At 41.6% G+C, this 13,447-nt stretch overlaps 1 protein-coding gene across 2 annotated transcripts in view; it reads left to right on the top strand.

Annotated features, from left to right (window-relative positions):
* Positions 1-13,447, top strand: part of WDR70 (WD repeat domain 70) — a 275,928-nt gene that overhangs the window by 246,358 nt on the left and 16,123 nt on the right. For both annotated transcript variants that reach the window (XM_004017038.5, XM_027980102.3), the window contains 3 exons: positions 8,050-8,150; positions 9,777-9,856; positions 11,645-11,761. In XM_004017038.5, the coding sequence (XP_004017087.1) occupies positions 8,050-8,150; positions 9,777-9,856; positions 11,645-11,761 (298 nt within the window). The remainder of the gene's footprint in view (positions 1-8,049; positions 8,151-9,776; positions 9,857-11,644; positions 11,762-13,447) is intronic.

Raw genomic sequence — 13,447 nt, 5'->3', positions numbered from 1 at the left:
AGTCAAAGAAGGTCTTGTTCAGTTTCATAGTTTATTCATTTTCTAGTGTCATTTAACTCTGCAACATGCTGTATTAAAAGGCATCCTCTGCTTACTTGGTGTCAGCAGTCTTAAGGAAATGTTTGTGTTACTGTTTTACTTCTATTTGTAGTCCTTCAAAACAAGAGAAATAGTCAGTGTTTCCCTTTTGATTAATTAGAAACTTTTTATTTTCCTTCTCTACACAAGAGTTTGGTGTTTTATATAATTGGCATTTAAGCAGATCTATATACTTCCTTGTATAGATGGGATTGCCATAAATGACAAACCCGGAAGAAGACTCACCTAATAGATAACACAGCCCTGAAGGAGAAACATACTGGACTCCATAAAATGTCAAAAAAAGAGAGAGGTTGATTTTGTAGATAGGTCAATTTTGTCGATGTTCAAAATGACACATTATTCTTTATAACACGTATAAACATATAAGACAGCAATGACAGGGCTCTGCAGTCCAACTCCAGCACCACACCACACCCCACTGAGAGAAGACCAAGTAAAGGACTTCATGTCTTGTAGGAGTTTCTATGGCAGACTTCCCTCTCCCAACCAGAATTTGATGAGTGCTCTTTGGTAACAAGTTTTCCAGCTGTTCTATCAGAATTCTGGCCAGACTTTCACAATTCATATTAGTGTGGGAAACAAAGAGTTCTATAATTAACTCATAGTCCCAGGATAGTGTTTTCCCCTTTTCTGGAGTGCTAGATCATCTTGTATGATGAGGGGTTTAGAGACACCCCACAAAGGGCTCAATAAAAGAGTATAATGTGTAACACTTCTTTACCTATACTATATTAAAACAAATAGTGCTTTACATATCCTGTGTAGTTGGTTCATCTCTGAAGACTCAGGTTCTCCTACAGTTTTTTGGTTTTACTTGCTTGATGATTTCTAAGATCTGATCGTATATATCTTCTGCCTAGTAGTTAGTTAGGGACTTAAAGCTCTATCCATTTGTGCTTTGTTTATTTACATAAAGAAAAGATTTATGCTTATTATCTTTATGCCCATCTCAAACTATTGCCAAATGAAGAAGGGTAAAGTGGTCTGGGTCTGTGTGGATTCGATCGAGAGAGATGGCCTTAGGCAGTGCTTCCCAGGCTTTTTCACAGCCTGGTGCTCATAACAGAAGGTACTGTGTGATATTACAGACAGACCCACTCTGTGCTGGCGCTAACTTGCCTGAGGCTATAGCGCCCTAGCCCGTCTCAGCCCCCCAGGACTCCATATCTCGGCACACTTGGTCCATCCTGTGCCCACCAGTAGGGAGTTCTGTGAGAATTTTGGGGATGTGCCTGCAGTGAGTGCTTCTAGGTGGGTATTTGCCTTGACCCACCGCTGGCGTCACTCACCCTGGGGACTCTAACTTCCCTCCACCTATTTGTTTCCTGCTCCTAGACTGTCATTAATCAAAATAATTATCAGATTTCTTCAGTCATTATTTGTGCTTTTTTTTTCTGCCTTTGTAAGTTCTTCTCAAATAGCAGACTGGAGCAAACTGCCATTTAGTGTTTTGAATTAGATGAAGAAGATTGTATTTAATTTTCTTACCCAAGAGACCTTCCATTTTCTCTGAGAACTTTTTCTCGTGATGAAATTCTTTAGGCAAATTTATTATCAGCTACAGATGTGATTCATTTTGTGCCAAGGACAATTACCAGTTTCCAGATTTTTACTGCTTTAACAGTTACCTTAATTTTAGAACAGAGTCTGTAAATAAACTGACTTTAATAAATGTATTTTCCATGAGTTTGATAGGACTTAATTTGATAATTAAATGCCAGTTTTCAAAAAGTTTTCACCAGGGCTTCCCTGGTGGCTCAGATGGTAAAGAATCTGCCTGCAGTGCAGGCGACCCGGGTTTGATCCCTGGGAAGATCCCCTGGAGAAGGAAATGGCAACCCACTCCAGTATTCTTGCCTAGAGAATTCCATGGACAGAGGAGGCTGGCTTCGGTCCATGGGGTCCCAAAGAGTCAGACAACTGAGCTAGTGACATTTTCACTTTCTTTTCAAAAAGCATAATCTGTGCATCTGTACCAGATATTTATGGCAGGTATAGAGCAATGCTTTTCCTTGTTTGCTTGTTTTCAACAATCCCTACATTTATAAAAGTGCCACAACATTTTCTTTTCACCATTGGGCTTCTATCTGGTTTATCAGAGAGAGAATTGTTTGGGGCAGGGAAGAAGGGAGATTAAGAAGATTTTCAGCGAAGAGTGACAATTGCTACCTGTCTGGCCCTCTGATGGAACTTCCTTAGAGTTGGAGGAATGTGGAGGGGAAAAAATGGATAGGCACGTGCTCACTTAGAAGAGCAGAGAAAATGTCTTTAATCATTTTTGTTTGAGGGGTATCTCCGTGAAGATCAGGTGGGTGAAAAAATAAATAAATAAATAAATAAAAAATAAAAATAAAAAAACATCAGGTGGGTGTTGAGGAGTCTTATTTATTGTAGACAAAGGTTTACTCAGCAGGTTTGCTTCCTGAACTTGAAAGGAGTGAAACTAAGCCCGATGGCCCAAGCATACTGCAAAATAATCCAAGTTTGGGAAAAGCAGGGCTTTAGGAGGACCAGACAAATAACCTGGAAAAGTTTAAAGCGTTCCTACTGACTCTTCTGCCTATCTGGTTCAGTATTTTAATGTGGAAAGCAGTTTTTCTTTCTCTGTGAAATAAAGCTTGGGTTTGTGTAAATCCAAAGAAAATGTTTCCACCAGTACCTTTCCATTTTCTTCTGCCTTCTTTTTCTTCGTTGTGGACGCACATCTCGATCTGTGTTCTTAAACTTGGGCATCAGCATATACATGGCCTTCCAGATGTATTGGGCAGTCCTGAGGGCGTGCACGACCATGAGACTGCCTCTACACACATGTGCAAAACTGTGTGAAAGTCCCCTTCACAGAAGTGTGTGAGGCTCTTACCTTTGAAAATTTTGGAAAATACTTCTCCCAAGGAATCTGTGAGTTAGCTTATCCATTCTTGTATTATATGACAAAAACCAAACATGAAAAAACCAGATGGAGTTTCTTTTACAGTGTGGGTCAGCAGCTGGGAAGGATCAGGAAAGGGTGTTTCATCATGATCATGTTTAAGATATAAAATTAGGAAGGGTGCTGGGCTTCTTTTAGCGTGTGAAGTTGAATAAGGGCGGTGTTTGGATATGTGCATTACTGACACCTAAGATGTTCTGCAGGCATTGATTTCTTTTATAGTAACATTTGTGAACTGGGCAGTAGCAGGCTTTTTCTTTTATGATTTTAGTAATCATCATCTGCTTTTTAGTATAAACTTGCTAGGACTTCTTCTGAGTTAGGTAGGTTTGGAGATTATTTAAAATCTGCAGCGTCTTTTCCTTCCCATCTTCTAAAACAGAGCTTTGCATGATTAGGAGGTATAAAGGAATGAGCATGGGAGTCGGGAAAACCTCCCTGAGCATCCCAGCTCCTCTGTGTACAAGTTTTCGGTGACCTTGAGAATGTTACCCTGCTTCCTACAAGCCTCAGTTTCTTCTTCTTGTGAAATCGAGGTGAGATCATTAGTTGTGTAGTGTTGTGAGGAGTCAGCTACTTTTATAACATAAAGTTGCAGATAACCTGATAGTTCCTTTCCACCCGTGTCCTAAAATACAAATTCATTTCTCTCATTGATTTCTTCCTCTTCTTATTTGCTTCCATCACATCAAGTAAACCAAAAAACCACAGCAATAAATTATTTGGGGTTTTTATGGCGTTTTTACTTTTGCAGAGGGGTAATTCCAAAGTTCCTGTTTTGGAATCTTGACACTGCTTTTTGTACACAGAGTGTTTCTTCTTCTCTGCTCCACCCCCCTCTCTCTTCTTTGGCTTCTGCAGAGAAGAAAGCTCTCTATGTTGAGCTCTTTAAAGTCTGGTTACTGCCCTGTCATCTTGCTCACGATCTCTAGCACCAGTTACTCTCTGGCTGCTGCTAGAGCTGAGTACTTTGGAGGCAGACTGCGGTTCCTCTGCACCGCCAAATTATCTAAAATGACAGTAGCTTTTGGTTCAAAAAGCTAAATTTAACTTTATGTTGGCACGGGGTTCAATTTAAGTAGCTCGGGGAAGCCAGTGGTGGTTCCACAATGCTTTAGTAAGATGAAGTGGATCAGGGTAAGAATAAAATCCTTTATCAACTTAATAAAGCAAATCATTATATTTAAAATATGCAGACTAACTTCAGAATCTAGTTCTTGGCAGTCCAGTGCTTTCTCTTTGGTCTGTGTAGATCTCCTGTCATGATGGTTCCCTCTGGTCCTTTAATTCAGATGTGTTCTCTGCCCTCCATTCGCTGTCTTACTCAGTAAATCTGTCTGTCTGAATGTGGCAAGCCCCCAGCCGCAGAAGTACCTCTTCAAGAACAGAGGATGGTGGATGAAGTGAATGCACTCTTTCTAAGTAGCTGTAGCTCATTTGTCTTAAGATAGCTCCTTGGGCTTCTAGCAGGCGCGTGTCCCATTGTTGTTATGTAAAACCCAGTATGTGTGTTTGACAAGTTAGCAGCGGGGCAGCTCTGCTTGCTCCCTAGCCTTGCTCAGCGATTGTTTGGTTTGGCAGATGGCCAGCTCTCTGCTATAAGATGCATTTCCTTGACAGGACAAAGTGTGGAGCCGCATTAGCTGCAAAGTTTACAAAGGTTAGCTAAACACACACAATAAATATTAATAAACAAAAAAAAAAGCCCACCCACCTTTGACTTTGAATTCTGTTTCTTCATTCCATGTTTTGGAATCCGGGTAGTATTTGATTAATAACCAGTCTTAGGGTAATTGAGCCTTAAGTATCTTTTGCCTAACTCAGACTGCTCCCAGCGCCCTCATTGGATGCTTGGTGGCTCACCACCGCAGTGGATGGTGCTCTGGAATGACTGTTTAGTTCGAGGGGGCTCACTTGCCTTCTCCTTCCTTCCGTGTAAAAAGGAGGGTGAACGAGCTTCTCCATGAGAGCTTGTGCTGCCCAGTCACGTGCGTGTGAGGGCGCAGGAGGGAAAGACTGAGAGTGGGAATAGAGATGCAGTGCCCTGAGCTTGGACTCCCTGGAAAGCAGTCAGACGTTGGTCTGTTGGCCCAGCCATTGCCTCTCTCTAACATTTACACCCTCAGCGTAGACGGAGAGGGTAACAGTAACCTGCTGCCCCTGGAAACTGCCTGTTTGGCTGGTGTCTTGGAATTTATCAGGCCTATGTTGTGGATCTTTTCCAATTCTGTACCCTGCTCGCTTGACAACATATTTGAGAACCAGTAATCTTAGACTGCTTAGCCAGACCTCTAGAGAACCAAGGAAGGAAAATAACTTTAGTACTATGTCCTTAAAATTGTCCTGAGGCCAATTATGGCAGCTGAGATTTCTAAAGACCCTTGAGAGCCCTTCTCACTGTCTTCTTTTGCCCCTCTGGCTCTTGTTCATCCCTCTTTTCTGGCCCACACTGCGGGGGGAACTAACCCTCTGTGTTTGTATGATACTTGAGTGTAATAAAAATCTGGAGGAATCAAATTATTTCCATAGGCAGTAATGATTTTAACTTGAAAATTGTCTGTCTCCAACCCCACCTAGCAAAGCAATCTATTTAGGTTGGATGAGTTGTAACTTTTAATTCATTCCTGCAGCAAATATTTATTATCAGACGCTAATCTAGGCACTTGAGATCCTTGGCCACACAAAACAGACCAAAAGTAGCCTGTATAGAACATGTATTCTAGTAGGGGAGGCAGACAGGAAGCGTGTGTGCGTGTGTGTTTAGTCTCTTCAGTGTGTCCGCCCCCGCGCGACCCCACAGACCAGAGCCTGCCAGGCTGCTCTTATCTGTGGGGTTCTCCAGGCAAGAATGCTGGAGTGGGTTGCTGTGCCCTCGTTCAGGGGATCTTCCCGACCAAGGGATCAAACCCACATCTCTTGGGTCTCCTGCATTGACAGGAGGTCTTTTACCACTAGTGCCACCTGGGAAGCCCAGACAGTAAGCATAATGAACAGTAAGTTATATATTATGTTAGACGCACGATTAACAGTAAGTTGTATATTATGTTAAAAAGGTGACACATGCTATGAAAACAAGGAAAATCAGGGGAGTTGTGTGGTGCAGTTTCAAATAGGGTGGTCTGAATAGTGATGAGTTAAGCCAAGACTTGAAGGAGATGAGTATTGGCTTGGATGAGCTTATTCTAGCTTTGATGTGAAGTTGTTTGTGACTCTTTTCAAGTTTCCACATACCTGACCTTGATCGTCTAGAGATTTCCAGTAGTCTAGGCCTGGTTCTCAGGTTAGTCTTAGCGATGGAGCACCTTGTAGTCAGGCTGTGCTTTGCAGACCATGAACTACTGATAAACTTAATTCCATCTTACCAACAAGGCAGTTTTGTTGGGAGAAAAGTGTGACTTTTTCTACACATGCACTGTAAAGTAAGTTTCATGAGCACATGCACGAAGGTGACAGTAACCTTACCCCCTAGTCGTTAAACTTTAATTTACTGCTTTCACATTTTACTGAAAATATATGATTTACTATTTTCAAGTTTTCCTATTAATATTCACTCACCATTGTATATGTTTTATCATCTTTTAGCACTTGCTAGTAGACATTGAGTAGCAGATACTATAGGTTTAAAAAAAAATTGTGGGATGAAAACTTAAAATTGTACAAACCTGCCTGTTTACCTTAATTTTCCCCCTGATGGTAGGATAAACACAGCTACTGTGGTTTGATTTTTTCAATAGAACATCTCAACCCTGCTCAGCCGTGCTAGAACCGCTATTCTGGAATATTGTCAGACATGAATTAGAAGCTCTGCAGACACTTTCACATTTCTTACATTTCTCTGTTAGTTTCTCAGAATCTCAGAGTGGGCTTTGTAGCCATTTAACTACATGCATTTTTTCTTTTAAACCAGTCAAGTGGAAGCCAGAATTTCTATCAAAAGGGATTGCAGAAATTACCAGATATTCTATCTTAACAAAAGAACTAGATGGTTGGGGAGAAGAAGCCAAAAAAAAATTCAGCCCAAGGTAGATTTAGAAGACAGAAATTCCATGATTTACATTTTAATATTAGAACGTAACATGGCAATATCTAATTGTACCCTTTCATATTAGTCCTTGTACGTTGCTTGGCACGTGAGAGATTCCTAATAATCGCTGAATTAATGTTTCCACTCATTTCTTGTTCTATCATAGTGAGATCTGCAGAACCCAACGTGGTATTTCTGCCTACCAACCTTAGCCTCCTTCCCCGCCACCCCTTAATTCTATCCCTGCCATCTCTTCCACCTCTGCCCTCTCATTTCAGCAACAATTAAAAACAGGTTGTAGTTCTCAGTGGGAACTTGCAGTTCTTTCTGACCCCAGAACAACAGTTATTTTCCTCACCAGTAATGATTCACAGGAGCATAGCTTCTTCCAGTGAAGCTTCTCCTAACCTGCTTTTCGTTCAGATTAACACCACATCTTTATATTCCGTATCTCTGTTTTACTTCTGCTATTGTCCTGCTGGTTAATCTCACAGATAGGGAGATATTATTCATAGTTCACAAATGTGTGTTGTTCCTGAGAAAGCTTTATGAGATTTGGATCTTTGTAAACTAAAAATAGTAACCACCTGGCCTCAATATGCTATCCAGAGGGGCATACTGTGTGCATAAAAGCATGAATCGCTGAGATCTAAATCTGCTTCACTGGTAAAATGAACCACATTATGTGGGTTCAGCATTCCGAGATGCCAGCCTCACATGACAGCGGAGCTGGGAAGGCCCAGCTTCGTGGTTTTGATGCTGTCCGAAAAGGAGAGGAGAGAAGGCAGGAAGGGGGCAGCTTTTTTATAGAGTGTCGCAGAGATAATATGTGATAGATCAGAACTCAGTGGTTTGGAAGAAAATGCCCTAAAAGCTACAAGTCATCATCAGGGTGACATTCAGTTTGGTAAACTAGCCATCCAAGTACCAGCAGAGTCTTCTTTCCCTTTATTTGTGCCGCATTTAGACGATTCCCATGCCTTTTCCTTTCTAGAGCGTTGTCCGCTGCCTGTGGCACCCAAAGCTGAACCAGATCATGGTGGGGACTGGAAACGGGCTGGCCAAAGTCTACTATGACCCCAGCAAGAGTCAGAGGTATTTCATAAGTGTTGCCGGTTTGAGATGGATGACAACAACTGGGGGGAGGGCTTTTTTTTCACCCCTGCTTTTATTTATTTCCCTCTTTGATGGGGATCCACCCTTTTAGAAAATGCAGCTGGCCCAGAGTAAAGCCTCAAACTCCTCATATTGTGCTTTAAAGTGGATTTAGATAGCTCCTTGATCCATACAGAATTCAAAGTGAAAGTTTCCTGGGGATTTGCAGTTCTTTAGCTGAAATGTTGAGTGCAAGGAGGGGAAAGGCCTGCCCACTCTGCATACCATCCTGGACAGTGGCATTAACAGTGATGCATGTAAGGGATTAGCAGAGCAGGGAACGAACCACTCACAGGAAATGGAACCGGCTTGTCTGTTTTGTTCCCTTTCTGTTTGGGCTTTTCTCAGGTACCGTTTGGACGTTTGGCAGAGTTGTACTCTGCCAGCAGAGGAGGACACCACAGACAGTGTCCCCTTCTACCCCACATCTGCCCAATTGCCAAATTTAAGCATACCAGTGTGTTTCAAGGACCTAGAAAACTCACTGGAGGCTCAGTCAGTACCTCAGTTATTTCTCTTTTCCTTGGGCACAAAGGTAAATGTGTCACCATCCAAAAGAGATGGTCTGTTTCTCTCTATGAAGATACAGTAAGTGATTAGCTAGCTGTTTCTTTAGAATATCTATTACAAAATTCCATATGCTAAATATACTGGGGTCCCCCCATAAACCTGTTGTGGGGTCCCACATTCTTCTAGGGGGAAAGGAAGCCTGTCCTCTATTAGTGAGTATTTATTGACTATAGTTTGGCTCTGCATAGAAGCAGACAGTCCTGTTTCCTTCAGAATTTTCTGGAATTGGAACCTTTGCCCTATAAAATAAAATTATATATTGTGGTCTTTAAGAACAAATAGGATTTTGTTTGTTATTTAATAAAGAAATTAAAAATACTAATGTAAGGATGAAAGGAAGGGGTCCATTTTACTTGAGAAAATGGTGAACCCCATTTGATAGCACCCTTTAGAAGGCACTATCTTTGGACTCTTTTAAAAAATTTACTTACTTGTATTTGTCTCTCCTAAAAGGGATACTCATTGTTGCTAAGGAGAGTGAAACATTCTAAGCACACTTTTGGTTAATCCCACACATTCTTGGGCTGTAGCCCCTTGGCAATCCTGCCAAGCTGACTTGGATCCAGACACTTGTACTCTTGTGTTTGAGATGTGGACAGATGCCACTTGGGCTGTAGACCACCCAGGTTGCTTTCATCTGAGCCATAAACTAAAATTTGAACCCTGTGACCTTTAGGGTGAAAAGGTTGATTAATGTTAATATCTCTTTAAGATCTTAATTTTAGGTTATTTCTATAGATTTTTTAAACTAGCCTTTTGTTTTCCAGTTACCTTTCTAACCCTCTCACACAGTAGTAACCACTGATGCAAAGACTTGCCTTCCATATGTTTAATCTCTTATCACCAAGGGCTCCATCTGTTGCCAGTCCTTAGAAAGTCAAGGACTTGGTGAGTTGGTGTGTATAGTGTGTTCCTGAAAAGTGTCTAATGCTTTTGACATTGACTTTCTGTTTCTAAGACCAAATAAAGGAAATAATTTGCTTTAACTCCTCTCAGGGGAGCGAAATTATGTGTAGTTAAAACCCAGCGGAAGGCGAAGCAAGCAGAGACTCTAACCCAGGACTACATCATCACCCGTAAGTTGTTAGCATGGTCTCTCTGTCACGCATCTGTCTTCTGTTCTAGTGTGCTGTTGATCTCATGGCTTTAGAGACAGAAAAAGCCCTCCAAGTTCAGGCATATATTAAAAAATACCCTATTCACGTGTTTAGGATGGGGAGTCATGTAATCGCAAACTCCTTCAGCTTCTGTGACTCATCACAGAGACAGGGTTACTTCATGTAACTTTCAACTCCAAAAGGAAGAGCCTAAATTCTGTGACCCTGTGACAGATTGATCCAGAGACCTTCAGATGTAAAATGAACTATCTGAGGTACAATCAGAAATCTTATCAGGACAGGGCAGCGTCTCTCAGCTTTGTCACACAGCTTTGTTAATCTGATAGACTTTTGTTTCCCAGGGTCACAGTCTCAAACCTGCCAAGGGTAGCGGCTAGAAAGATCTCAGATGCAATAGCAATTGCTGTTAGCAGGTGTCCCTGTGGACTTTCTCAGTGGCTCAGTCTCAAGCCCAGGGGGCGCTGCACTGCTGGGTTTTCTCCCTGGTGGTGGGTCTTGTATAAAACCAAGTCCCTTGGAGCTGGTGATGAGTAAAAAGATCCCATAGCATTTTTTTTGCAAGAATAGAAGTGTTAAAGTCAGTGTCAGAAGCAGTCTAGCTCATGTAATTACACATGGCCTACTTAAATTCCTGCAGTCATTTGAAGTGAAAAGCTATTTTTCCCTCTCCTAAAAATACTGTTGTGTCATATTGCCCAACAGAGTGATGGGTGGCTGTGTTTCTCAGCTCCCCTAACTCAAGGCAGTCATATTTACTGGTGAGTGATATGGTCCTGGCCCAGGCTGGCAGTGTGCATTGAGGATGGCAGGTATTAGAAGTGTTTTTCAGGTGTTATAGCTATTTCTGTCATTCACATTATAAATTTCCTTTAAACCCTTATTATTATTTTAATTCTCCCCCAGTTTTCTCTTTTAAAGAAGTTTTAATTTGCACATAAACATTCAAAGACATTATTCTGGTACTTTTTGTGCTCATAAATAGATATTTAATTCTTTCCCCAGTAGTCTTCCCCTCTCCACCAGAATATGACACTGTTTCCCTCATAAATTTGTATTTTCTTTTATATTCTGAAACTTAATTCTGACATTGAATGAACAACCAAGAGCAACTGGACAGATGTTACTCTCTGATTTTTATTTTTTTGTCGACCACATTGAAAAAGGAATAAGTCCCTGTTAAGTCACCACGTCAGGAGATTCAGTCACCTCTGTGCATTCAGGACAGCCTCTCTCCCAGTTTATCTGGGATAAGTGTCCCTCCCTTCTGGTTGTTCAGTGTTGTCAACCATTCCTGAGAGGTGGTCACATTTCAGAAATGTGTGAAGTGATTCCAGTGTTTATGAGGCCTCTGAGGAGACCGAGGCTGACAGCAAGCTGTTGGCATTATTCACGTTTGGGTCCTGTAAGAAAAAAAGTAAGAGGCAGTCCCATTAAGTGTTTCTTGTCAAAACCACAGAAGTTAAGTTTAACTGCTGCCCATGGTCTGGTACATGGGGAGCCTCATCAGTGTTTCCGTGACGGTATTTGACAGTATTTCCTGAGCGCCATTAGTTGCCAGGAGAGGTGAACAGTGTGTCTGGTCTCAAATGAAATTGGCTAATTGGTTGCAGTAAGACTGTCTTTTATTATTAGATGAAGGCCGTCATTACGACTTCCATTTCATCTACATTTAGTCATGCTCTAGCTATGTTTTTGGATGGAAGGGTTATTATCATAATGAAATTTTTCAACTGTGACTTCTCCTAGCTCATGCCTTGCCTATGTTCCGCGAACCTCGCCAACGGAGTACAAGGAAACAGCTGGAGAAGGACAGACTGGATCCCCTGAAGTCTCACAAACCCGAACCTCCTGTTGCAGGCCCAGGTGACTGATCTAGCTAGTGACCCACAGAGGGGGTCATTGAGAGCCAGGGTGGGGTAATCGAGACAGAACTTGGAAGATCTTTTGGGCCTGGATACCCGTCTTCAGAGATTTTTACTAAATAGGATTTTTCAAACACCTTCTTTTAGCCTCAGAACTTTTTGCTTGAAGAACTGATGCAGAAGCCCATAAAACTGATGCAAACGGAGCTGCTGTGCTGAAGCAGAGAGAAAGCCCAGAGCCCTTTCTTCTTGGTCTCCAAGTCCTTTAGGTGACCTCACTGGAGCTCTGGGGCTCCTTAGAACTCAGTGTTTAAGTCACTGCTCACCATACTGGCTTAAAATTCAACACTGAATACTTTGGCCGAAATTTAGGCTGGATTAGAGTTCACAAAAGGCAGAAAGAGGCCATCATTTAGTTCTGCGTTGTTAAAAGAGAGCTGCCCATCTCCCTAGAAGATGAATAAAAATCCTTAGAGTTTCTAAGAAAGTAAGGCCAGAAGAAAGCAAGGCAGCGTCGGCCATTATACAGCCGCACCTTTACTAGAATCTCGTTCTCTGTTATCAGCTGCACAGTCTCCATTTGTTCCAGGTTCATAAGCTTATATCACTTATGACTTGTTTATTCATCTGAACCTGACCTCTGGACCTCTGTGTCTTTGGCCTGCCCCTTTAGCATTGAAAAAAATCTCCTATACCAGTCTCAGTTTTTTCCCCATTTTCTCTGCCATCGTCCTCTAATCAGAATTCCTGTATAATATTCTTGCCTGGATTATTAAAAAGCCCTTGTAACTAGGTACTGTCTCAGCTCTCTCTCCTTACTGCTACCTGCATTCGTCTTACAGCTTTTATTCCCAATTCCTGTAGTTTTCATATTGCTGCTGCCCCCACATCTTCAGAAGCTGTGCACTGTCCAGTTGCGTGCCCAGAGATTCAGTTCTCTACAGTCTGACTCTCAGCCGTGTTTGAGCTTTACACCTCACCTCTCTCCTGCTCCAATCTTCTGATATGACTGTTGGTTCATTCCTGCCCCCAAATGCCCTTTGAACTTCCCTCTTTCTGTACTTTTGTATTTGAACTATTCCGTTCATTGAAAATAACCTTCTCTGTCTTCTGACTTCTCCCAAATTGGATGTATTTCTTCCTATAGATCCCCTTCCTGCATCAGCCTGAAGAGTTCTTTTCTTCTTCTAAGTGCTACTGATATAAAGTTACTGGCCATACACATTCTCTGGCAATTATTTCCTGCCTGATGAAATTACTCTTTTAGTGCTACTTGACTTTTCATGTGGTGTTTTGTCTTTTTTTCTCTTTTTAACCTCCTTGAAAAGTCATATGTCTTTTGAGTACTGGGAACCAGGCTAGCAGTTGAGGGTTCAGTGGGGAACAAATTCCTGCCCAGGTGAAGCTTCCTGTCAAGAGCCATTACATATAGTAAAATAATGTCAATCAGTCCATTCATCTTACTTGTTTTCTTTCCTACAAGGTCCTTGGAAGATGGCAAGCCCTAAGATATTCTTATTTAAAACTAAAATAGCATCTAATGATTGTTGGTTATTTTTATTAATTGAATTTCATGTATTCATGCCTGAAGAATTTTTTAAGGCATATACATGGCAAACTGTTTGTATTTCTTCCTACATTGCTGTCATTGTGTAAAATAGGCAACTAAAGCATAATAAAAACATGT

Source organism: Ovis aries, chromosome 16 (assembly GCF_016772045.2).
Source record: "Ovis aries strain OAR_USU_Benz2616 breed Rambouillet chromosome 16, ARS-UI_Ramb_v3.0, whole genome shotgun sequence".
In the NCBI taxonomy this organism is placed as follows: domain Eukaryota; kingdom Metazoa; phylum Chordata; class Mammalia; order Artiodactyla; family Bovidae; genus Ovis; species Ovis aries.
The sequence above is the reverse complement of the archived record's forward strand: the minus strand, read 5'-3'. Positions and strand labels throughout refer to the sequence as shown.